General features: G+C 41.2%; 1 protein-coding gene across 2 annotated transcripts in view; it reads right to left on the reverse strand.

The window, feature by feature from the left end:
* kif22 (kinesin family member 22) overlaps positions 1 to 27,998 on the reverse strand; it is a 53,905-nt gene that overhangs the window by 13,135 nt on the left and 12,772 nt on the right. For both annotated transcript variants that reach the window (XM_014159252.2, XM_014159251.2), the window contains exons 6-9: positions 21,532 to 21,928; positions 17,356 to 17,473; positions 11,040 to 11,139; positions 77 to 263 (exon numbers count right to left, since the gene is read on the reverse strand). In XM_014159252.2, the coding sequence (XP_014014727.1) occupies positions 77 to 263; positions 11,040 to 11,139; positions 17,356 to 17,473; positions 21,532 to 21,928 (802 nt within the window). The remainder of the gene's footprint in view (positions 1 to 76; positions 264 to 11,039; positions 11,140 to 17,355; positions 17,474 to 21,531; positions 21,929 to 27,998) is intronic.

The raw sequence follows: 27,998 nt of genomic DNA on the forward strand, positions 1-27,998 counted from the left end.
CCAGATGTGTTAGAGAGGTTAAGCTTAGAGGTTCCTGGGGTAAACACTGGATTAGTGGGTGGGTGGGCTCACTGACCTTGTAGGGGCGACACAACAGCCTGCTGTTTTTTGGGTTTGGCCGCCGTGGACTGTTTTCTGTGTAGTGGGGGTAGATGCGTCCTGAAGAGGGGCGAGTCTCCCGATGACCCACTGTCCGAGCTGTTGCGAGTGGCACCATTTCCTGTCACTTTGCTCTCAAACTCCTTCTGCTTCTCTTTCAACTCCTGCACAGACAGCAGGAGTGAAGAGTTTTGTAGCCATAGAATTACAAATGATAACTAATAGGATCTCTGTGATTGTGGGACACTGCACATTAAAATCAACATTTCTGTAAATGTGCCAGATTTAGTCCAGGAAGCTAATCGTCCCATTTACTGTGTAAAGGTGATTCAGTATTTAGAATTAGGGATGAGCATTTGAAATTATTTCACTATTTGAATATCATGAAACTTTTGGACGTGGCTTTTGACCATTCCTTTGGGTTCATCATGTCTAACTATTGTTAAAAAAAAAGTTTGGTCCTAATCAGATAGGTTTGGTACTATATTTATTGAATATTATAAGAATTTGAAGCATTTGAGGTAGATATGTACATGAAGGCAGGGTAGTGACTAGGCATCAGGATAGATAATACTAAGAGTAAAATAAAGAACAGTAGCAGCAGCATATGATGCATGTAAAAGTGTGAGTGTTTGTGTTGTGTCGGTATGTGGGTTTTGTGTGAGTGCCAATGTAGTGTGTGTATTTAGTGTCATCCCCTCCTCCAAAAATTCACCTCTGGCAGGCGTTTCAGGTCACTCACGACCAAAACCTCCCGCCACCTGAAAAAAAGTTTCTTCCCGGGGCTGTTGCCTTCACCAACCGGCCCATAGAGACTAATGGAGTATACACTCTATGTTGCACACATCAAGCCATCTCTGAACAAAATAACTGGACTATACTGCATTGGCACTCTGTTAATCTCTCTGCATTTAGATAGTGCCTTTAGAAAGTATTCACACCCCTTGACTTTTTCAAAATTTTGTTGTGTTACAGCCTGAATGGATGAAATAGATTATATTGAGATTGTGTCACGAGCCTACACACAATACACCATAAATGTGAAAGTGGAATTATGTATTTAAAATTTTTACAAATTGATTCAAAATTTAAAGCTGAAATGTCTAAGTATTCAACCCCTTTGTTATGGCAAGCCTTAAGTTCAGGAGTAAACATCTGATTTAACAAGTCACAAAAGTTGCATGGACTCACTGTGTGCAATATATAGTGTTTAATTAACATGATTTTGTAATGTCTGTACCCCACACATAAAATGATCTGTAAGGTCCCTCAGTCGAGCAGTGAATTGAACCAAAGACAAGGGAGGTTTTCCAATGCCTCGCAAAGAGCGGCACATTTTTGGTAGATGGGTAAAAAATTAAAAAAAGAAGCCGACACTGAATATCCCTTTGAGCATGGTGAAGTTATTTAATCACACTTTGGATGGTGTATCAATACACCCAGTCACTACAAAGATACAGGCTTCCTTCCTAACTCAGTTGCCGGAGAGAATGGAAACAGGAATTTCCCCATAAAAATATTCCAAAACAATAGAATCATGTGCAAATATTGTACAATCCAGGTGTGCAAAGCTCTTAGAGACTTATTCAGAAAGACTTACAAATGTAATCACTTCCAAGGGTGATTTTAACATGTATTGACTCAGGGGTGTGAATGCTTATGTAAATTAGATTTCTGCAGTTAATTTTCACTTTAATGCAGGCAAACTCATGATAAGCTGTAGACCACACTATCTACAAAGAGATTTCCCATTTATATCATTCGTAGCCGTCTATTTACCACCACAAACCGATGCTGGCACTTAAGACTGCACTCAAAGAGCTGTATAAGGTCATAAACAAGAACATTCTCATCCCGAAGCCGGGCTCCTAGTGGCCGGGGACTTTAATGCAGGCAACTCCATTTTACCTTGTGCAACCAAATTCTAGACCACCTTTACTCCACACAGAGATGCATAAACAGCTCTCCCTCGCCCTCCATTTGGCAAATCTGACCATAATTCTATCCTACTGATTCCTGCTCACAAGAAAAAACTAGAGCAGGAAGTACCAGTGACTCGCTCAATATGGAAGTGGTCAGATGACGCGGATGCTACGCTACAGGACTGTTTTTCAAGCACAGACTGAAATATGTTCTGGGATTCATCCAATGGCATTGAGGAGTATAACACCTCAGTCACTGGCTTTATCAATAAGTGCATCGACGACGTCATCCCCACAGTGACCGTACGTACATTTCCCAACCAGAAACCATGGATTACAGGCAACAGCCGCACCGAGCTAAAGGCAAGAGCTGCCCCTTTCAAGGAGCGGGACAGTTATCCAGCCAATTATAAGAAATACCACTATGCCCTCAGAGGAACCATCAAAGAGGCAAAGCATCAATACAGGACTAAGATTGAATCATACTACACCGGCTCTGACGCTCGTCGGATGTGGCAGGGCATGAAAACTATTATGGACAACAAAGGGAAACCCAGCCGCAAGCCTACCAGGCGAGCTAAAATGCTTTTATTGCTTGCTTTGAGGCAAGCAACCCGTAAGCATGCAGGAGAGCACCAGCTGTTCCGCACGACTGTATGATCACACTCTACGTAGCCAATGTGATCAACACCTTTAAATAGGTCAACATTCACAAAGCCGCAAGGCCAGACGGATTACCAGGATGTGTAGTCAAAGCATGCCCTGGCACGTGACATTTTCAACCTCTTCCTGGCCGAGTCTGTAATACCAACATGTTTCAAACAGACCACCAGTCCCTGTGCCGTACGTCGGTAGCCATAAAGTGCTTTGAAAGGCTGGTCATGGCTCACGTCAACACCATCATGCCTGAAAGCCCTAGACACACTCCAATACGCATACCGCCTCAACAGATCCATAGATGACACAATCTCAATCGCACTCCACACTGACCTTTCCCACATGGACAAAAGGAACACCTAGATGAGAATGCTGTTCATTGACTACAGCTCAGCTTTCAAACGCCATACTGCCCAAAAAGCTCATCACTAAGCAAAGGACCCTGGGACTAAACACCTCCCTTTGCAACTGGTTCCTGGACTTCCTGACGGGCCGCCCCCAGGTGGTAAGGGTAGGCATCTGCCACGCTGATCTTCAAAACTGGCTCGTTAACAGCTTCTACCCCCAAGCCTGCTGAACAACTAATCAAATGGCCGCTGACTATTTATATTACCCCCCCCCCCCCCCCATTTGCTTTTACACTGCCGCTACTCACTGTTTATTGTCCATGCATAGTCACTTTACCCCTATCTACATGTACAAATTACCTCGACTAACCTGTACCCCCGCACATTGACACTGTACCCCCTGTATATAGCCTCATTATTGTTATATACATTTGTGTTACTTTTTACATTGTTTATTTAGTAAATATCTTATTAACTCTTTCTTTAACTGCATTGTTGGTTAAGGGCTTGTAAGTAAGCATTTCACGGTAAGGTTGTATTCAGCGGATGTGACAAATATCATTTGATTTGATCTAGACATGACCCCATCACCGACTGAAGTTGCAGCTCTGGCAACCATTGTACCCTTTCCAAATAGCTTATATTTTATTTTTGAATTATAAGGAAACTTGACACTTTTTAATGTTTCAATAGGCCTCAAGTGTTGTTGGATGGTTGTTTGACAGTCGCTGAGGCTTGTTGTGTCTTAACATTAAACACTTTCAGATGAAGCAGGTTTAGCTAGTTATCTAGCTATCATTGCTAATGTTAGCACCAAAGATACAGGCTGAGAGATCAGGATTCCTTAATGATTTGCCTTTCAATTTCATAATCAATGTTGTGTTCTTCTAACAGGCATACATGTTGTTTGGACTGTTGTTTAAGACAGTGGCAAAGAAACTCGGCTGTTATTGTTGCAAACACTATCATTTTGGATGTAGCATGCTAACTAGATACAGTAACGCTTATGGTTAGCCTAGCTAGTTACAGTCAAAAATCATTTGAAGTTAGATGCCATTGCAGTTGGTGACAACATGAATATAAATATAGCATGACATTCATGCAAGCATTATAATATATTTACAACCCAAAAGTATTGTTAAATGCCCTCATAACTTATGACATAAGCAACATATTTAGACTAAGCTTCAAATGGGCTTGTTAGCCAGTTAGCTAAGCAAAAGCCGCTTTCAAGTGCTAGTCAGAAGTAGGAAACTCAAATGTCCGACTTGCTAATTGGTTAAACTCAACACGTTTATAACTACAACCAAATAGCAAGTTGAAAATGTCAGAGTTTCCTAGTTCCGACTAGCAACATACCTGCAGCCTAACTAGGCAGAGCATTGAATCATGGGAGACTAAATGCACCTTACGGACATAATCAATCCCTATCCCAGTCTGCTGTCCCCACATGCTTCAAGATAGCCACCATTGTTTCTGTTCCCAAGAAAGCTAAGGTAACTGAACTAAATGACTATCGCCCCGTAGCACTCACTTCTGTCATCATGAAGTGCTTTGCGAGACAGTCAAGGATCATATCAACTCCACCCTAGACCAACTTCAATTTGCTTACCATCCCAATAGGTCCACAGACAATGCAATCGCCATCACACTGCCCTATCCCGTCTGGACAAGAGGAATACCCATGTAAGAATGCTGTTAATTGACTACAGCTCTGCATGTAACACCATAGTACCCTCCAAACTCATCATTAAGCTTGAGACACCGGGTCTCGACCCCACCCTGAGCAACTGGGTCCCGCCCCCAGGTGGTGAGGGTAGGAAACAACAACAACACCTCCACTGATCCTCAACACTGGGGCACCACAAGTGTGTGTTCTCAGCCCCCTCCTGTACTCCCTGTTCACCCACGACTGAGTGGCCATGCAAGACTCCAACTCAATCATCACGTTTGCAGATGACACCACAGCGGTAGACTTGATTACCAACAACAACGAGGAGGTGAGGGCCCTTGGAGTGTGGTGTCGGGAAAATAACCTCTCACTCAACGTCAACAAAACAAAGGAGATGATCGTGGACTTCAGGAAACAGCAGAGGGAGCACCCCCCCTATCCACATCGACTGGACATCGCTCCACAGGTGGCGAATCGCATCTCTGCATGTCTGGCAGACATATCAGTGTGGATGACGGATCACCACCTCAAGCTGAACCTCGGCAAGACGGAGCTGCTCTTCCTCCCGGGGAAGGACTGCCCGTTCCATGATCTCGCCATCACGGTTGACAACTCCCTTGTGTCCTCCTCCCAGAGTGCTAAGAGCCTTGGCGTGACCCTGGACAACACCCTGTCGTTCTCCACCAACATCAAGGCGGTGACCCGATCCTGTAGGTTCATGCTCTACAACATTCGCAGAGTACGACCCTGCCTCACACAGGAAGCGGCGCAGGTCCTAATCCAGGCACTTGTCATCTCCCGTCTGGATTATTGCAACTCGCTGTTGGCTGGGCTCCCTGCCTGTGCCATTAAACCCCTACAACTCATCCAGAACGCCGCAGCCCGTCTGGTGTTCAACCTTCCCAAGTTCTCTCACGTCACCCCGCTCCTCCGCTCTCTCCACTGGCTTCCAGTCGAAGCTCGCATCCGCTACAAGACCATGGTGCTTGCCTACGGAGCTGTGAGGGGAACGGCACCTCCATACCTTCAGGCTCTGATCAGGCCCTACACCCAAACAAGGGCACTCCGTTCATCCACCTCTGGCCTGCTCGCCTCCCTACCTCTGAGGAAGCACAGTTCCCGCTCAGCCCAGTCAAAACTGTTCGCTGCTCTGGCACCCCCATGGTGGAACAAGCTCCCTCACGACGCCAGGACAGCGGAGTCAATCACCACCTTCCGGAGACACCTGAAACCCCACCTCTTCAAGGAATACTTGGGATAGGATAAAGTAATCCTTCTAACCCCCCCCTTAAAAGATTTAGATGCACTATTGTAAAGTGGTTGTTCCACTGGATATTATAGGTGAATGCACCAATTTGTAAGTCGCTCTGGATAAGAGCGTCTGCTAAATGACTAAAATGTAAAATGTAAAATGCAGTAGTGGAGAAGGTGGAAAGTTAAGTTCCTCGGTGTACATATCACCAACAAACTGAAATGGTCCACGCACAGACAGTGTGATGAAGGTGCAACAGCGCCTCTTCAGCCTCAGGAGGCTGAAAAGAATGTGGCTTGTCAGCAAAAACCCTCACTAACTTTTACAGGTGCACAATTGAGAGCATCCTGTCGGGCAGTATCACCGCCTGGTATGGCAACAGCACCGCCCACAACCTCAAAGCTCTCCAGAAGGTGGTGTGGTCTACACAAAGCATCACCGGGGGCAAACTACCTGCCCTCCAGGACACCTACAACACCCGATGTCACAGGAAGGCAAAAATGATAATCAAGGACAATAACCCCTCCCCCCCCCAAGTCACTACCTGTTCACCCCGCTTCCATCCAGAAGGCGAGGTCAGTACAGGTGCATCAAAGCTGGGACAGAGGGACTGTTAAACAGCTCTCTCAAGGCCATCAGATTGTTAAACAGCCACCACTAGCACAGAGAGGCAGCTGCCTAACTACAGACTTGATATCATTGGCCACTTTAATTAATGGAACACTAGTCACTTTAATGCCACTTTAAGAATGTTTACATATCTAGCATTACTCATCTCCTATGTATATACTGTATCCTTCACCATCTATTGCATCTTAGCCGCTCTGTCACTGCTCATCCATATATTTTAAACTTACCGTAATTTCCGGACTATAAACCGCAACTTTTTTCCCACGCTTTGAACCTCGCGGCTTAAACAATGACGTGGCTAATATATGGATTTTTCCCGCTTTCACATTTTTTTCCTTTAAAAAACACATTCTGTGATGTGCTCAGTTTTTTGCCGGCATGAAGCTTTCATTAGACCAATGAAATTGCCGAACGGGTTAAGGTCAAACAACTTGTTTACTGTTTAGATTAAATCAAGCGCTCTCAAACGTCCCATCATTCTGATTACGGTAGTCATTTTGTCACCCTCATCATGGCAAAGACACGGAGAAATGCATAGTATGCAGCTTTCAAGTTGAAGGCGATTGATCTGGCTGTTGGAAAAGGAAATAGAGCTGCTGCACGGGAGCTTGGTCTTAATGAGTCGATGATAAGACGTTGGAAACAGCAGCGTGAGGAATTGACAACTAAAGATTACTGCTAATTTTTTATTTTTTGTTACAAGCCGTGTTTCGTTAAAGCCTATTTATTTTTGTTACAAGCCGTGTTTCGTTAAAGCCTATTTATTTTTGTTACAAGCCGTGTTTCATTAAAGCCTGTGTAAAGTTCATTTGTTTCAATGTACCGGTAGGCACCTGCAGCTTATAGACATGTGCGGCTTATTTATGTTCAAAATAATATTTTTTTAAATTCAGTGGGTGCGGCTTATATTCAGGTGCGCTAAATAGTCCGGAAATTACGGTGTATATATATTCTTATCCCATTCCTTTACTTGATTGTGTGTATTAGGTTTTGATGTGGAATTGTTAGATTTTCCCTGTTAGGTACTGCTGCACTGTCGGATCTAGAAGCATAAGCATTTCGCAACACTCACAATAACATCTGCTAACCATGTGTATGTGACCAACAAATTTGATTTGGATAGGATTTGAAATCGTAGTATGCTGTAGATGAGGGCAATACAGAAGCTTAAAAAAAATAAAAAGTTCGGTATGACTAACAAAAATGATAAATGTTAATTAACTATTACACCCCTTAACATTATCCACATTTTATTACGTCACAGCTTTATTCTAAAATAGCCCATAACAACAAAGCAAAAACCGTTTTTGGAATTTTAGCAAATACACACACACTACCGTTCAAAAGTTTGTTGTCACTTAGAAATGTCCTTGTTTTTGAAAGAAAAGCATAAAATAACATCAAATTGATAAAAAATACAGTGTATACAGTATTAATGTTGTAAATGACTATTGTAGCTGTTCTTTTTTTATTGAATATCTACATAGGTGTACAGAGGCCCATTATCAGCAACCATCACTCCTGTGTTGCAATGGCACGTTGTGTTAGCTAATCCAAGTTTATCATTTTAAAAGTCTAATTGACCATTAGAAAACCCCTTTTGCAATTATGTTAGCACAGCGGAAAACTGTTGTCCTGATTAAAGAAGCAATAAAACTGGCCTTTAGACTAGTTGAGTATCTGGAGCAGCAGCAGTTGTGGGTTCGATTTCAGGCTCAAAATGGCTAGAAACAAAGGCTATTCCATGCGAGAAATTGCCAAGAAACTGAAGATCTCGTACAACGCTGTGTACTGATAATGGGCCTCTGTACGCCTATGTAGATATTCCTCAGCCGTTTCCAGCTACAATAGTCATTTAAAACATTAACAATGCCTACACTGTATTATTTCTGATCAATTTGATGTTATTTTGATGGACCAAAAAATGTGCTTTTCTTTCAAAAACAAGGACATGTATAAGTGACCCCAAACTTTGGATTGGTAGTGTATATAAATACAACGGATATGACATTTACTTAAGTATTCAGACCCTTTACTCAGTACTTTGTTGAAGCACCTTTGGCAGTGATTACAGCCTTGATTCTTCTTGGGTATGACGCTACAAGCTGGGCACACCTGTAATTGGATCCTCTCAGCTCTGTCAGGTGGATGGGGAGCATCGCTGCACAGCTATTTTCAGGTCTCTCCAGAGATGTTCGATCTGGTTCAAGGCCAGGCTCTGGCTGGCCCACTCAAGGACATTCAGAGACTTGTCCAGAAGCCACTCCTGCGTTGGCTTGGCTGTGGGCTTACGATCATTGTCCTGTTGAAAGGTGAATCTTTGCCCCAGTCTGAGGGCCTGAGTGCTCTGGAGCAGGTTTTCATCAAGGATCTCTGCTCCGTTCATCTTTCCCTCGATCCTGACTCGTCTCCCAGTCTGTGCCACTGAAAAACATCCACACAGCATGATGCTGCCACCACCATGCTTCACCGTAGGGATGGTGCCATGTTTCCTCCAGATGTGACGCTTGGCATTCAGGCCAAAGTTTTCAATCTTGGTTTCATCAGACCAGAGAGTCTTGTTTCGCATAATCAAACTCCAAGCGAGCTGTTATGTGCCTCTTACTGAGGAGTGGCTTCCGTCTGGCCACTCTACCATAAAGGCCTGACTGGTGGTGTGCTGCAGAGATGGTTGTCCTTCTGGACGGTTCTCCCATCTCAACAGAGGAACTCTGGAGCTCTGTCAGTGACCATCGGATTCTTGATCACCTCATAGACCAAGGCCATTCTCCCCCGATTGTTCAGTTTGGCCAGTGGTCTGCTCTAGGAAGTCTTGGTGGTTCAAAACTTCTTCCATTTAAGAATGATGGAGGCCACTGTGTTCTTCGGGACCTTCAATGCTGCAGAAATGTTGCGGTACCTTTCCCCTGATCTGTGCCTTGACACAATCCTGTCTCGGAGCTCTACGGACAATTCCTTCGACCTCATGGCTTGGTTATTGCTCTGACATGCAGTGTCAACTGTGGGGATGATATATAGACAGGTGTGTGTCTTTCCAAATCATGTCCAATCAATTAAATTTACCACAGGTGGACTCCAAGCAAGTAGAAACATCAAGGATGATCAATGGAAACAGGATGTACCTGAGCTCAATTTCGAGTCTCATAGCAAAGGATCTGAATACTTAATTAAGGTATTTATAAATTAGAAATACCTGTTTTCGCTTTGTCATTATGGGGTATTGTGTATAGATTGATTAAATATTTTTCCTCAACAATTTTAGAATAAGGCTGTAACGTAACAAAATGTGGGGGAAAAAAAATCAAGGGTTCTGAATGCTTTCCGAATGCTCTGTATATTAACAGCATAATAACTGGTTATAAAGTGGTGGAATTGTCCTTTAATGATAAGGTGTGCAAGGTAGTTGGTTTTTCCACAAGCCTTTTTCAAATGGCAAATGAATGAAACCGTAAACAAATTGGTTCGCTAGCACACTGAACTACTAAATCAAATGTTTATAGCTATTATGTGTCTAAACTTAAAAACACTTGCTCTTTTTGCAAACTGATTTTCAGCTGATGTTTTTTTGTTAAAGAAGAAAAAAGTAGACTAATGATTCTGATGAAAATACGCTCTTGGCCTTATTCCAAAACTGCAGCTTGTGGTTGGAACACACAATGGGTTCCAAAATTGACACACTTGATAAAGAGCAAAAATAATTCAAATACGTAGCTATATTGTATGCTCCAAAAATGTGGGAAATATTATTTTATACTAAAACGATTGCTCAGAGAAAGAGATTTTGTTTAACAAGAAAACCTTTTTTTTTTTTTTTATAAAAAAAAAGGCAGGTGCCAATTATGGACACCCCTATTTTCAATACCTCACCTTGTGAGGATAATGGCACGGAGCCTTAAAAATATATATATATCATTAAATATATATATATATCCATTATATATATATATATATATATATATATATATATATATATATATATATATATATATATATATATATATATAATGGATTTCAAGTTCGGAGACTGAGATGGCATATGTTAATTTTGTGGCCAATTAATCAATTTTGTGGATTTTGATGTGTGCCTGGGCTTATTCAGGCAGCTACAAAGCCGATTCCACCTGCCCCACTGTTCAGTTTACCTGCACCGGGAACATCAGCAACTTAATGTCAACCCCTGCATGGTATGTCCTTGTATGTAAAAATGTCACACAGATAATTTAATACAGACAAAGCCTTTTCATTGTTAAAATAGGCATACCACCCCCCCAAAGTGAACACTCACACAAGTGACCTAATACTAACGTCCGTCCAGATATTCAAATAACCGTACCCATCGCTAGTGAGAATGCGAATGTTCAGTATCTCATGACAGTTCGGTCTTATTAACTAGGAAATCAGCTTGTACACTATTCTGAGTGTGTGTGTACACTCTGTGATAAAGGGTGCATGCTCTTTACCTGGATCTCTCTGTGCATGTTGAGTCTTTCCTTTACTGGGGTGCCCATCAACAGCTTCTCCAGAGCCAACAGCCGGTTCAATACAGATGGGTCTGTGGGGCTGAGAAAGAGACAAGAGAGAGAGAGCAAGAGATAAGCAGGGGAAAGGGACAAAGAGAAATGTGACTAAGCTCAGACAGGAGGGAGCTTCCAAAGTTGCTCAGTAAGGAGAGAAAAAAAGAGAAAGAGCTAATGCCTAGTAGTAGAATGAATTGTTATGAGTACAGTAATACACAAAAAGGCATAGAAAAGACAGATTTGTCTCTTTCTATAAGGGTCGCCAACAGGCACAGCAGTCAGTGGTGTTTGTTATAGGGAGAGAATTCCTTTCAGCACCAGCTACCAAATCCTGGCCTACTGCACTGACGCCAAAACCTGTTAAGATGCTGTCAGAGAGAGGATAGATAGATAGATGGATTTACAGGCATGTAGAAAAGTAAGTACACCGACTGGAAAGGTAATTCTTTAAAATTATTATTATTTTTTTTTACATATTTTGACACATGGATAGTTGAGCTAAATTCCGACCACATTCATTGATAAAAGGTGACCCAATTTTTAACAAATCACAAAACAAAAAAGTTAAAACAAAAATGTAATTTCCTTATGCGGAAAAAGTTAGTACATCCCTACCTTTACCATCACATAAAATGGCTAAAATATGATTAGAAAATGATTAGAAAATCTGATTAAGTTGGGAGGGTCCAGTCTTCCATAAAGATTAGAAACTTAGTCTGGTTTGGTCTTAACCATATGGGTGTGTGGTAACATCATGCCAAGATCAAAATACCTATTCGAGGCCCTCAGAATAAAGATTATTGATGCCCATGAGTCTGGGAGGGGTGACAAATCAATTTCCAAGCAGTTCGAAGTACATCATTACACTGTCTGATCATCTACAAATGGAGAAATCTCCAGACCACTGACAATCTACCTAGGACAGGTCGTCCCACCAAATTCTGACCAAAAGATGATCATAGAAGTCTAAGAACCCCAGGGTAACATCAAGGGATCTACAAACCTCTCTTGCCACTAATCAATGGCAAAGTGCATGAATCTGTCAGAAAGAGACTGCACATATTTGGCCTACAAGGGAGGTCAGGAAGAAGCTTCTGCTCTCAAAAAATAATATCAAGACACGACTGACATTTGCCAGACAACACCTGGGTTAAGAACAAAACTACTGGAGCAATGTGCTCTGGACAGATGAGTCAAAGGTGGAGTTGTTTGGCCTCAATACCAGATGGCAGCGTTTCGTTTTTACCAAACATGGCTTTAAACAGAAGAACATCATACTAACCGTAAAGCATGGAGCCGGTGGCATTATGGTTTGGGGATGATTTGCTGCCTCAATGATTGCAAGTTGGCTAGGCCCTGAGTCAACCATGAATCCCATATTGTACCATTGAGGAGAATGTGAGACCCTCTGTCAAAAAGCTGAAGCTGAACCAAACATGGCTCATGCAACAACAGGACAATGATCCAAAACACACAAGCAAAGCTACAACAGAATGGCTCAAAAAGAAGAAATGGTGGGTTATGGAATGGCCGAGTCAAAGCCTGGATTTCAATCCTGTCAAAATGCTGTGGGGGGGGACTTGAAGCGAGCCGTGCATGTAAAAAAGGCCCCGAACATGACACAGTTGAAGCAGTTCTGTAAAGAAGAGTAGGCAAAGATTCCTCCCAGTCGATGTAAGAGACTAATTGACAGTTACAAGAAACAGCTACATTAAGTTATTTCATCCAAAAGGAGGCAACACCAGCTACTGAAGCTAGGGGTGTACTTATTTTGTCCGCATTTCTGTAGATTTTTCATGAATAAATTATTCCAAAGTATAATCTTTCAGTGTCCATTTGTTAAATTAGGTTACCTTTATCTGTCAATAGTGTTGAAGTGAAGATTACATATCCATCTGTCCAAATATGTACCAAAAGAAAAGACAACTTTCCAAGAGGGTACTTACTCACAGTCACTACCATGAAAGAGAACAGTTAGTCATGTGGAAAAGTAAGTTTATATGCACACTAACAATTCAATATTAAACTGATTATGGCAGTAGGTAGATTATGCAATAGTCCTGTAAACACCGTACTGTGCTTATCTTAAATCAGCGTATGGTCATAATCGACGTAAGCATACAGCGATGAAAATACCTGGTTTTCTAAGATACCTTTCGAATTATTAGGACATGTAAACATCTTAAAATCGGCTGTTCCAGCAGTGTATTTGATCTGCGCATGTGTGCTAGCACCAGCCCAGCGAGCCTCTCTTTAGCGTGAGGGAAGTGTGTTCGGAAACAACTGAATGCCTGCGTCTTGAGTCATTTTTACATACCAATTACAAGTTAATTAAAAAATTCAAATATGCTTCCCAAAAATAACATGTTCGCTGTGGTAGAACATTTATTTTAATTGACAATTTTCTGCATTTATCAGACTGCCATCAGGTTGCCTGATTTCAGATGTGTCCATGTAAACAGGGTAATTAGGGAAATCGTTCATCTTGCAATGCATGTAAATGTTTTAATCGAACTATTATATCAAATCTGATTATCCACATAATCATATTATTGTGTGCATGTAACTGTACTCACAGTTTGACATATTCCAACATTATAAAGGCAACCTTCTTACAACTAGCCACTTCAAAACTGTTATGTTAATAAATGTTTAAATACAATAAATAATATTATATACACGCACGAACACGCAGAAGCCATCTGACATAAAGAAACGCATGTCGGTGTCGTAGCATGCCACCGGCATATCTCTACAGTACAAGTCAAAAGTTTGGACACACCTACTCATTCCAGGGTTTTTCTTTATTTTTTTACTATTTTCTACATTGTAGAATAATAAAACTATGAAATAACACATATGGAATCATGTAGTAACCAAAAAAAAGTGTAAAACAAAATCTAAATATGTTATATTTGAGATTCTTCAAATAAGCCAACCTTTGATGACAGCTTTGCACACTCTTGGCATTCTCTCAACCAGCTTCATGAGGTAGTCACCTGGAATGCATTTCAATTAACAGGTGTGCGTTGTTAAAAGTTAATTTTTGGAATTTCTTTCCTTCTTAATGCGTTTGAGCCAATTAATTGTGTTGTGACAAGGTAGGGGTGGTATAAAAAAAATGTATTTTACCAAATAGGGCTAAGTCCATATTATGGCAAGAACAGCTCAAATAAGCAAAGCGAAACGACAGCCCATAATTTTTGTTTACCTTTATTTAACTAGGCAAGTCAGTTAACCTGTTGGGGCTAGGGGGCAGCATTTGCACGTCTGGATAAAAAAAATGTACCCGATTTAATCTGGTTACTAATCCTACCCAGTAACTAGAATATGCATATACTTATTATATATGGATAGAAAACACTCTAAAGTTTCTAAAACTGTTTGAATGGTGTCTGTGAGTATAACAGAACTCATTTGGCAGGCAAAACCCTGAGACATTTTCTGACAGGAAGTGGATACCTGATGTGTTGTATTGACTTTAAACCTATCCCATTGAAAAACACAGGGGTTTAGGAATATTTTGGCACTTCCTATTGCTTCCACTAGATGTCACCAGCCTTTACAAAGTGTTTTGAGTCTTCTGGAGGGAGATCTGACCGAACAAGAGCCATGGAACGGTGATGGCCGATTAGACTCTGACGCGCGAGTTCATGTTGGGTACCCTCGTTCCAATACGTTATAAAAGAGTATGCATTCGTCCACCTTGAATATTATTCATGTTCTGGTTAAAAAAGGCCCTAATGATTTATGCTATACAACGTTTGACATGTTTGAACGAACGGAAATATATTTTTTCCCCTCGTTCATGACGAGAAGTCCGGCTGGCTTACATCATGTGCTAACGAGACGGAGATTTTTGGACATAAATGATGAGCTTTTTTGAACAAAACTACATTCGTTATGGACCTGTGATACCTGGAAGTGACATCTGATGAAGAGAATCAAAGGTAATGGATTATTTACATAGTATTTTCGATTTTAGATCTCCCCAACATGACGTCTAGTCTGTATCGCAACGCGTAATTTTCTGGGCGCAGTGCTCAGATTATTGCAAAGTGTGATTTCCCAGTAAGGTTATTTTTAAATCTGGCAAGTTGATTGCGTTCAAAAGATGTAAATCTATAATTCTTTAAATGACAATATAATATTTTACCAATGTTTTCTAATTTTAATTATTTAATTTGTGACGCTGACTTGACTGCCGGTTATTGGAGGGAAACGATTTCCTCAACATCAATGCCATAGTAAAACGCTGTTTTTGGATATAAATATGAACTTGATAGAACTAAAAATGCATGCATTGTCTAACATAATGTCCTAGGAGTGTCATCTGATGGAGATTGTAAAAGGTTAGTGCATCATTTTAGCTGGTTTTATGGTTTTGGTGACCCTGTCTTTGACTTGACAAAACATTACACACAACTCTTGTAAATGTACTGTCCTAACATACTCTAAATTTATGCTTTCGCCGTAAAACCTTTTTGAAATCGTAAAACGTGGTTAGATTAAGGAGATGTTTATCTTTCAAATGGTGTAAAATAGTTGTATTTTTGAAAAATTTGAATTTTGACATTTATTTGGATTCAAATTTGCCGCTCTTGAAATGCACCTGCTGTTGATGGAGTGCACCACGGGTGGCACGCTAGCGTCCCACCTAGCCCCAAGAGGTTAAGAACAAATTCTTATTTACAACGATGGCCTAGGAACAGTGGGTTAACTGCCTTGTTCAGGGGCAGAACAACAGATTTTTTTATCTTGTCAGCTCAACCTTCCGGTTACTAGTCCAACGCTCTAACCACTAGGCTACCTGCCGCCCCATTACTTTAAGACATGAAGGTCAGTCTATCCGGAAAATGTGAAGAACTTTGAAAGTTTCTTCAAGTGCAGTGGCAAAAACCATCAAGCGCTATGATGAAACTGGTTGTCATGAGGACCGCCAGAGGAAAAGGAAGACCCAGAATTACCTCCGCTGCACAGGATAAGTTCATTAGAGTTATCTGCACCTCATATTACACCCAAATAAATGCTTCACACAGTTCAAGTAACAAACACATCTCAACATCAACTGTTCAGAGGAGACTGTGTGAATGAGACCTTCATGGTCGAATTGCTGCAAAGAAACCACTACTAAAGGACACCAATAATAAGAAGACTTGCTTGGGCCAAGAAACACAAGCACTGGACATTAGACCAGTGAAAATCTGTCCTGATGAGAAAATTTGAGATTTTTGGTTCCTCCCGCCGTGTCTTTGTAAGACACAGAGTAGGTGAATGGATGATCTCTGCATGTGTGGTTCCCACCTTGAAGCATGGAGGTGGTGGTGTGATGGTGCTTTGCTGGTGAGACAGTCTGTGATTAATTTTAAATTCAAGGCACACTTAACCAGCATGGCTACCAAAGCATTCTGCAGCGATACGCCATCCCATCTTGTTTGCGCTTAGCGTGACTATCATTTGTTTGTCAACAGGACAATGACCCAACACACCTCCAGGCTGTGTAAAGGCTTTTTGACAAAGAAGGAGAGTGATGGAGTGCTGCATCAGATGACCTGGCCTCCACAATCACCCAACCTCAACCCAATTGAGATGGTTTGGGATGAGTTGGACCGCAGAGTGAAGGAAAAGCAACCAACAAGTGCTCAGCATATGTGGGAACTCAGTCAAGACTGTTGGAAAAGCATTCCTCATTAAGCTGGTTGAGAGAATGCCAAGAGTGTGCAAAGCTGGCATCAAGGCAAAGGGTGGCTACTTTGAACAATCTGAAATATATTTTGATTTGTTTAACACTTTTTTGTTACTACATGATTCCATGTGTTATTTCATAGTTTTAATGTCTTCACTATTATTCCACAGTGTATAAAATAGTAAAAATAAAGAAAAACCCTGGAATGAGTACGTGTCCTAACTTTGACTGGTACTGTATGTATGTATAACACATTGATTAAACACTGGAATGACTTAACTAAAGGCAAAGAAACATAACGATTACATATTAGTTATGGTGAACTGGGTCAGGTGTGTAAATTAAGGATGCACTGATGTGGACATTGAGCCAATATTGATCATTTCTTGACCATAATGACCAACACTGAGAACAAAATGTTTTTCTGTAATTCTCGGCTAATACGGAAATGAAGAATAATATATTGGGAAACCCTATTTGCACAATTAAGGTTGGTATAGTTTATGTTGCTATAGTTCATTTTTTTTGTGTAGGGAAGATATAGATTGTGTTCAATAGAGAAGGGCCTCCAACCTGTGTAGCTGTGCTGGGGGTGTAGGCTCCTCCTGGCTGGTCTTCTTCACGTCTTTTAGCTTCTTTTTCTGGGGCTCACCGGACCGCCCAGCCTCCTGCTCCTCCCTGGACCTCTTCACTGCAGCAAAGAGGGGAGGGGGACGTCAATGATACTACATATCAAAATTAATGTTGCAAAATCCTGGTGCCTCATACATAACCACTGCGTAAATTTGTCACCAAGACTGAGCATGCAAATACATTGAGATTTAGCAATGCCATACATACATGTTTCCCGTTAAAAAAAATCAGACCCGCGGTAAAAACTTGTGCGTTAATGAGATTATAACTCGCACATAATTCAACTTTTATAGTGACAATAATGCCCTTATTAGCTGTATATTTTGGACCTAATGGAATTAGACCAAGTCAGTATCTAAAGGAAATAGCGAACTTGATCAAACGGTTAGGAGCACGTAAAACGTCAGCCATCCCCTCCGACGCCATTCTAACAATGTCTTCGGGAGGCGTTTCTGAAAGACCAACAATTGCAAATTGTTGTGGACTTGTAAACAGATCATTTGAATGCAATAATGTTTTGCATTAACTTTTTATGGAAACTAAATATGCTGCACTGACCACGAATTCTGAAAGTGTCTAAAAATACATCTGAGTATACTACAGTAGACCTACTTACAGTGAAGGCCTACACACTTCAATGCAAAAGAAACTGTCTGTTCACCTGTTAAATTATACTGTGTGTTATAAACCACGCTGCCTGTCAGATGCATATAGCAAAAACTATAAATAATAGCCTATCTAATAGGCCCAATTAAATTATATGTGGATGATAAAATGTTGTATGGCTACTTGGGAAATATAAACTCAACCTTCTCAACATAACCAGAAATGGTGAGGAATTTATTCTGCAACGGTTCTGATACAGTGGCAAGAAAAAGTATGTGAACCCTTTGGAATTACCTGGCTTTCTGCATAAATTGGTCATAGAATCTGACCTGATCTTCATCTAAGTCCCAACAATAGACAAACACAGTCTGCTTAATCTAATAACAAACAATTACAGTGCCTTGCGAAAGTATTCGGCCCCCTTGAACTTTGACCTTTTGCCACATTTCAGGCTTCAAACATAAAGATATAAAACTGTAATTTTTTTGTGAAGAATCAACAACAAGTGGGACACAATCATGAAGTGGAACGAAATTTATTGGATATTTCAAACTGTCCTTAAGCCATTTTGCCACAACTTTGGAAGTATTCTTGGGGTCAATGTCCATTTGGAAGACCCATTTGCGACCAAGCTTTAACTTCCTGACTGATGTCTTGAGATCTTGCTTCAATATATCCACAATTTTCCTACATCATGATGCCATCTATTTTGTGAAGTGCACCAGTCCCTCCTGCAGCAAAGCACCCCCACAACATGATGCTGCCACCCCCGTGCTTCACGGTTGGGATGGTGTTATTTGGCTTACAAGCATCCCCCTTTTTCCTCCAAACATAACGATGGTCATTATGGCTAAACAGTTCTATTTTTGTTTCATCAGACCAGAGGACATTTCTCCAAAAAGTATGATCTTTGTCCCCATGTGCAGTTGCAAACCGTAGTCTGGCTTTTTTTATGGCAGTTTAGGAGCAGTGGCTTCTTCCTTGCTGTGCGGCCTTTCAGGTTATGTCAATATAGGACTCGTTTTACTGTGGATATTGACACCTTTGTACCCGTTTCCTCCAGCATCTTCACAAGGTCCTTTGCTGTTGTTCTGGGATTGATTTGCACTTTTCGCAACAAAGTACGTTTATCTCTAGGAGACTGAACGCATCGCCTTCCTGAGCGGTAGGATGGCTGTGTGGTCCCATGGTGTTTATAGTAGCGTACTATTGTTTGTACAGATGAACGTGGTACCTTCAGGCGTTTAGAAATTGCTCTCAAGGATTAACCAGACTTGTGGAGGTCTACAATTGTTTTTCTGAGGTCTTGGCTGATTTCTTTTAATTTTCCCATGATGTCAAGCAGAGGCAATGACTTTGAAGGTAGGCCTTGAAATACATCCATAGGTACACCTCCAATTCACTCAAATTATGTCAATTAGCCTATCAGAAGCTTCTAAAGCCATGACATCATTTTCTGGAATTTTCCAAGCTGTTTAAAGGCAGTCAACTTATGTAAACATCTGACCCACTGGAATTGTGATACAGTGAATTATATGTGAAATAATCTGTCTGTAAACAATTGTTGGAAAAATTACTTGTCATGCACAAAGTAGATGTCCTAACTGACTTGCCAAAACTATAGTTTGTTAACAAGAAATTTGTGGAGTGATTGAAAAACGAGTTTTAATGACTCCAACCTAAGTGTATGTAAACTTCCGACTTCAACTGTAGGTCTAGCTTACAATTGTCAATGGAAAGGGTGACACATTATTCAACCGTTAAACTGCGCTTCGGATTAGATCGCATAGAGCAAAATACTTGAAATAGCTTATCTAATTTACTACTGCGATGTGGGTTCAATTAAATGAGAGATGGGACGAATGGTAGCCTATATTAACTTGTTGTAGGCCTATAGACTACTTCGAAGTAGCCTATGAAACCAGCATAGTCAGAAAAGATGAGGAATTTATTCTGCAATGATCATGGAAATTTCTACTCCTAATTATTTTGGAATGCAAAGACGAAAAAAAAAGAAAAAAAGTGTCACTCTTTTCACTAACAGCAAATGTTTGCATCTTATGTACTCCCCATTTGCACAAGGCTACTACTTTTGCCTTGCGATGTAATACTTCAACCACTAGAAACTGTGCATACATATTATCTAAAGTTCGCGGGAGGATAAGCACATTCTCACGTCGAGTTCGGTTTTTATAAAATGTTAACTTTCTCAAAAGTTCCCAGGTTAAGAAATCTTGGTAAGAGGGTTCCCTCCCAGCCTATCCCTGTTTCTGGGAATCAACCAACCGGGATTTCTGAAGAACCTTAACTTTGGGATAGTTTCCGTAATACATTACAGCTTACTAGTGTTGCACGGTACTCTGTAAATTCTGTATTTTTACAAAAATAAATAATGGTCCTGTACTAGGGTCTGTTACATTCAGTTCTTCTTTCAAATGTGTCTCACGTGATTAGGGGTCATCAAGTCTAAATGAGCGTAGCCCCTTAAAAGCATGAAGAGCAAAGTGCCTGCTCCATTTACTCAATCATTGCTAGAGCTGTCTAGGCTGCATTGTTAGCTCCCCAGTCACGCTGCACAGAAGTTAACACACTTGAATAATGCACCACGGCATGTAGAAATGTTTAAACTGTTCATTACTGTAGGCAAAACAATGTCCATAGAGCCTAGAATACTTTTATGATGCAAGACGATACCGCTAGACTACAATTAAAACTGGAAGCTAACTTTACTTGCTAGTTTAGAGCTGAATTCACTTCTCTAGTACTTTTTTTGTGATAATATGCATACCATAACACAAAATATGTTGATGTCAAAGCTGATTGTGATCACTTCGTAGTGTACCTCGACTCCCGTCTGGCTTCTACTAGATTCCATAAGCACAGTCAGATTCCACAGCCACATTCTGCCTCGTAAACAAGTCATTACTTTCTTAAAAAAGAGATTGCACACACTTGTATAAAAGAGAATGCTTCTATGTAAATGTTGTTGATCAGTACAATAATATGTTCTAATAGTTGCCAATATAAGAAGTCCTAAATGGAAGGGATTGTTAGTAATCTGTAGCTAAAACAAGCTCAACTCAATGCACGCACACACTTCATTTGAATAATATGCATTCACCTGTATCGTGAATAGACCGAGGCTACATCTTGATTTACTCCGTTCATCAGTAGATTTACCATTCAAATAAATGATTACCATTAAGTTGTTTGGAAGTTAGATTGGCAAAAACTATGTCAAATTGATTGTATGATTGTATAATGGAGTCATTAATACATGGCTGTCTAAAAAAAATAAAAAATAAGAATAGTTTAATTTGTGATTAATACAATTTTATGTCAAACAATAAGAACCACCAGGAAAAAGGGGTGAGTCATTTGGGCTCCACAGGGTTCATGTCAAGACTCGAATCCATCAAAATCTATAATTGTGCTGTGCCATATTACTTGCTGCCTGCAATGAACGGGCCCATAATATAAATACCTCTGAATTTCATCCCCCTTTCTCACCTTGTACAGACGGCACGGTCACCGTCTCCCGTATGAAGGGCTTGTTGACGATCTGCTTGGACTTGGCGGCAAAGTTAAGTGCTGTGAAGGTTTCAAAGTAGTATGTGTACTCGGGCGCGATGTTGGTGATCATGACCGAGTGGGACGAGCCGCCCAGCGAGTCCTGCAGAAGCCTCGTCAGCTTGCTGTCACGGTAGGGCACACGCCCGCCGCCGCCCGCGTTGAGCGAGTCCACCACCTTGCTGAGGGTGAAGAGGGAGAGGTTGATGGCGCCGCTCTCCTTTAGGCGGATGCCCTTGTTGCCCGTACGCCGGTTGTCCTCCGAGCCGGCCAGGTCCACGAGGTAGAGCTTGCCTGTCTGCTGCCGGTGCGGGGGGTTGCGCTGTGTCCGCACCACCTGGGGAGAGGCAGAAGGAATTATTAACTTTATTTATTCAGGGAAGCCCAATTGAGACCAGCTGTCTCATTTTCAATAGTGCCCCGAGGACATAAAAGAAAATATAAAACTTCAAGATACAATACGAAGTACACTAGAACATCAATCACAAACAAGTTATCAAAAGTCAATCAAAACAATTCCACACCTCGTGAACTCATTTGTCAGAGTTTTAAACTGAGGAAATCCAAACACAATGCATTTTATAAGCAATTCCAAAATGTGGCGTGTTGAAACTAAAAGCGGATTTACCTAGTTCGGGGGAGACCTGAGGAACCTCAAGAGTTACCAAACCCGTTCACAGGGTTGCTTATGTCATGTTTTTATACTTTAAGAACTAAGTAAGGTAACTGGGAAGCTTGTATAGTATAGTTTGGCAAACAAAAAAAGGTAGTAATGAAGTGATCTACGGGTCTTTAATGAGAACAAGCCAACTATCTGGCAACAGCTCTGGAAGGCATTCCTGCAGTCAGCATGCCAATGGCACACTCCTTCAAAACTTGAGACATCTGTGGCATTGTGTCGTGTGACAAAACTGCACATTTTAGAGTGGCCTATTATGGTCTCCAGCACAAGGTGCACCTGTGTAATGATCATGCTGTTTAATCAGCCTCTTGATATGCCACACCCGTCCGGTGGATGGGCCATCTTGGCAAAGGATTTATTCTCACTAACAGGGATGCAAGCAAACTCGTGCACAACATTTGAAAGAAATAAGCTTTTTGTGCACATGGAACATTTCTGGGATCTGTTATTTCAGTGCCTTTAACCTGAGACCAACACTTTACATGTGAGTTCATTATTTTGTTCAGTGTAGTTACTCCACAACACTAACCAAATTGACAGAGTGAAAAGAAAGAAGCCTGTACAGAATCAAAAATCTTCCAAAACGTACATCCTGTTTGCAATAAGGCACTAAAGTAAAACTTAAAATAATGTGTCAAAGAAATTAACTTTGTCATGAATATGAAGCGTTATGTTTGGGGCAAATCCAACACATCACTAAGTACCACTCTTCATATTTTCAAGAATGATGATGGCTGCATCATGTTATGGGTATGCTTGTCATCAGCAAGGACTAGGGAGTTTTTTTTTTTAGGATAGAAAGAAACGGAATATAGCTAAGCACAGGCAAAATCCTAGAGAAAAACCTGGTTCAGTCTGCTTTCCAACAGACACTTGGAGACAAACGCCTTTCAGCAGGACAATATCCTAAAATACAAGGCCAAATACGCTCTGGAATGGCTTACCAAGATGGCATTGAATGTTCCTGAGTAGCATAGTTACAGTTTTGACTTAAAATTGGCAAGACTTGAAAATTGCTGTCTAGCAATGATCACCAAACAACTTGACAGAGCTTGAAGAATGTTTAAAAGAAAATGATTGTATAATACAGGTGTGCAAAGCTCTTAGAGGGTTACGCAGAAAGACTCACAGCTGTAGTCGCTACCAAATGTGATTCTAACACTCAGGGGTTTGACAACTTATACAATGCTCAAAAAAATAAAGGGAACACTAAAATAACACATCCTAGATCTGAATGAATGACAATCTTATTAAATACTTTTTTCTTTACATAGTTGAATGTGCTGACAACAAAATCACACAAAAAGAAATCAATGCAAATCCAATTTATCAACCCATGGAGGTCTGGATTTGGAGTGGAAAACCACACTACAGGCTGATCCAACTTTGATGTAATGTCCTTAAAACAAGTCAAAATGAGGCTCAGTAGTGTGTGGCCTCCACGTGCCTGTATGACCTCCCTACAACGCCTGGGCATGCTCCGGATGAGGTGGCGGATGGTCTCCTGAGGGATCTCCTCCCAGGCCTGGACTAAAGCATCCGCCAACTCCTGGACAGTCTGTGGTGCAACGTGGCGTTGGTGGATGGTGCGAGACATGATGTCCAAGATGTGCTCAATTGGATTCAGGTCTGGGGAACGGGCGGGCCAGTCCATAGCATCAATGCCTTCCTCTTGCAGGAACTGCTGACACACTCCAGCCACATGAGGTCTAGCATTGTCTTGCATTAGGAGGAACCCAGGGCCAACCGCACCAGCATATGGTCTCACAAGGGGTCTGAGGATCTCATCTCGGTACCTAATGGCAGTCAGGCTACCTCTGGCGAGCACATGGAGGGCTGTGCGGCCCCCCAAAGAAATGCCACCCCACACCATGACTGACCCACCGCCAAACCGGTCATGCTGGAGGATGTTGCAGGCAGCAGAACGTTCTCCACGGCGTCTCCAGACTCTGTCACGTCTGTCACATGTGCTCAGTGTGAACCTGTTTTCATCTGTGAAGAGCACAGGGCGCCAGTGGCGAATTTGCTAATCTTGGTGTTCTCTGGCAAATGCCAAACGTCCTGCACGGTGTTGGGCTGTAAGCACAACCCCCACCTGTGGACGTCGGGCCATCATACCACCATCATGGAGTCCGTTTCTGACTGTTTGAGCAGACACGTGCACATTTGTGGCCTGCTGGAGGTCATTTTCCAGGGCTCTGGCAGTGTTCCTCCTTGCACAAAGGCCGATGTAGCTGTACTGCTGCTGTTTTGTTGCCCTCCTACGGCCTTCTCCACATCTCCTGATGTACTGGCCTGTCTCCTGGTAGCGCCTCCATGCTCTGGACACTACGCTGACAGACACAGCAAACCTTCTTGCCACAGCTCGCATTGATGTGCCATCCTGGATGAGCTGCACTACCTGAGCCACTTGTGTGGGTTGTAGACTCCGTCTCATGCTACCACTAGAGTGAAAGCACCGCCAGCATTCAAAAGTGACCAAAACATCAGCCAGGAAGCATAGGAACTGAGAAGTGGTCTGTGGTCCCCACCTGCAGAACCACTCCTTTATTGGGGGCGTCTTGCTAATTGCCTATAATTTCCACCTGTTGTCTATTCCATTTGCACAACAGCATGTGAAATGTATTGTCAATCAGTGTTGCTTCCTAAGTGGACAGTTTGATTTCACAGAAGTGTGATTGACTTGGAGTTACATTGTGTTGTTTAAGTGTTCCCTTTATTTTTTTGAGCAGTGTATAATCAAGATAGTGTTTTCTTTTTCATAGATTATTATTTTATTTTTTTAACAATTGTTACACATTTTTCTTCCACTTTGACATGAGTATTTTGTGTAGAGCATTGACAAAAAAATAGCAAATTAAATCCCACTTTCTAACAAAATGTGGAAAAAGTCAAGGGGTGTGAATACATTCTGAAGGCACTGTATATTTAGTCTTGTCTGCATCAAGGACAAGTTTTAAACCAACTTTTTCTAAGGTAACAAAGTCAGATCACAGCTCTAATATAGCCTGGTCAACAGTTTGGGCAATAGCATAGATAAGTGTCATCTGAATACAAATGAATATTATAAACAGATAGACCAATATTATTCATGTAAATAGTGAAGAGAACGCGTCCCAATACCGATCCCAGCGTTACACCTTTTGTAATATATATGAAACTAGACTTTGGTTTACACCATCAGAAATCACACAATGTGTCCTATCTGACAGATAGGCCTCAGTTTGAGAACTGATCTAGGCCTCAGTTTGAGAACTGATCTAGGCCTATTTCAGTCAGCCTCTGAATGAGAATGTAATGGTCAAGAGTGTCAATTACCTTGGAAATGTCTATAAATAAGGCAGCACAATGGTTTTTATGATCTAAGCAATTTAACACATCTAGAATAAGCGTAGCAGCTGAAACGGTGCCATGCCAGGTCTAAAACCAGACTGGTGCACAATTAGAATAGGATGAGAGAAAAAAAAGAAAAAAATGATTCGCTGAGAGTTGGGCAGGGATTCTAAAACTTTGGAAAGGCAAGATAAATACGGTTCAATTTTTCTAAGTCAGAAGGATCTCCTATGTGTAGGGGGAGGACATGTTCCGCTTTCCAGATCTTAGGAACACCAGAAACAACTGTTAAGTTAAAAATATACGATTCTGCAATAAGTGGGGGAGAGAGCTGCATGGCACTTAGTACATCATATATATAATGGTTGAAATAAAAATAGTGAATGTGTATATGGGAGTTCATCATTCATTATTTACCGTCACTTTCGAGGTGAATAAAAGGACTCCCTCTACTGGAATTAGAATTTCCAGAAACTATTCTTTCAAATAGATGGCCTCTCTTTTTTTCTTTTATACGAAAGCATGCTTATCTGCTACCTCACCCCGACATTATACATTGGGTTAGGGACGGGTAGGGCCTGTTTTTGCATCAATAACTAGGGTTACGGGCATGGCTCAGGTATCACTAACATTTTGAAGCTGAGCCATTTACTTGATTTTCTGCGTAGTACAGTGATATGTGACTAAGATCATAACATGGTGTCAGAAGTGCTTTAACCTCGCCAAATATAAAACAGGAGAGATTATTTCTCAGAAAATAATGTTCCTTGATTTTTGTCAGAGTTTAGAGTGACGAAAGGAGCCAACTCCTCTCTAATGTCTCGTCATTGAGCAGAGCAGCCCAAGCGGAGCCATGGATACTCACAGAAACAGAGCCGCCATGAGCAGAGTGTGACTGACAGAGAGGAACAGCTAATGGATTTACTAAGAAAGTTATTTCGGGCAGTGCCTTAAATTTGGCAGAAGCAATTGGGCCTGGGTAGGTAGGTCCTGAACATTGCGGGCATGGGTAGGGCTTAAAATGAATGTCCATGCAGGGCTCTGATTTTCAACAATGTTAGAGAAGTGAAACAATTTAGGGCCTGATCCGAGTCAGAGATCGATGACAATGCCCCAGTCACACAACCCCAGATCAGACATGAAATTATGCGCATTAAAATCCCTAAAATGTCTTTGTAATAATACATGGATGGTATTTAGGTAGCTTAGCATCTCTTATGCAAGCAATGGGACACTGGTCACTGAGCTCATTAGCAAAAATTCTATGGATGCATCGATTCTTCAGCCAGAAAATCTATTTAAACATCACCATTAACAGATTCACAATTTTTTTGTTGTTGTTGCTTATATTGCCTTCCTTCCACTCTCCTAAAAATAAGCTACAGTTTTTGACAACAGTTGCGTCCTCTCCTTCAGTGTCGAATTAAGCATGCAACTGTGTTGACAGTCATTGATCTACAAGTAATTTCACATACCGAACAACTCCAGGGAATATCAGTAGCCTGCCTAGTCAAACCGCGCACTGTGCCCAACGCGAAGTAGGCAGCCTGTTCCTGATCTTGCACGTCTGGGTGGCACCGTTAACATCAGGCTTTATTAGCTGAGTGACAACCTACAGTACCAGTCAAAAGCTTGGACTCATTCAAGGGTTTTTGTTTATTTTTTAGTATTTTTTACATTGTAGAATAACAGTGAAGACATCAAAATTATGAAATAACAGATGGAATCATGTAGTAACCAAAAAAAGTGTAACAGATCAAAATATATTATATATTTGAGATTCTTCAAAGTAGCCACCCTTTGCATAAATTTCAAATAATCTGTTTTAACTTTGTCATTATGAGGTATTGTGTGTAGATTTATGAGGGGAAAAAAACAATGTAATGAATTTTAGAATAAGGCTGTAACATAACGAAATGTGGAAAAAGTCAAGCGGTCTGAATACTTTCCGAATGCACTGTGTATCTCGATTTTTTGTGTTTCTTTCGAGAAAGAAAAGAAGATAACACCTATTTAAATGATTTCTTCATTAAAATGAAGAAATAAACAATGCCACTTGTCTTTCTGTATCAATTAAGCCTATATGCGCAAAATAAACAAATGAACACCATCACTTGCCAGGCTGTCATTGAACATAAGATTTTTAAATATGAAAACATGCCTCATGTATCCCTGAAAATGTGCAAAATAAAACAAATACTACATTTCTGTCAAACAAAATGATATTTTACTTTGCTCCTATAGGTTTCTGGAGAGGAACTTGAGCCTGTCTACCGACTCTGGCTTGAGGCATGCCCTACGGCATGTTACAATGTTCCCACCTGTGCTGAAGACCCTATCTGAAGGGGCACTTTTAGCAGGAATGCATAGGTACTTCTTTACAAGATCGCTC

Source organism: Salmo salar, chromosome ssa19 (assembly GCF_905237065.1).
Source record: "Salmo salar chromosome ssa19, Ssal_v3.1, whole genome shotgun sequence".
Classification (NCBI taxonomy): Eukaryota; Metazoa; Chordata; class Actinopteri; order Salmoniformes; family Salmonidae; genus Salmo; species Salmo salar.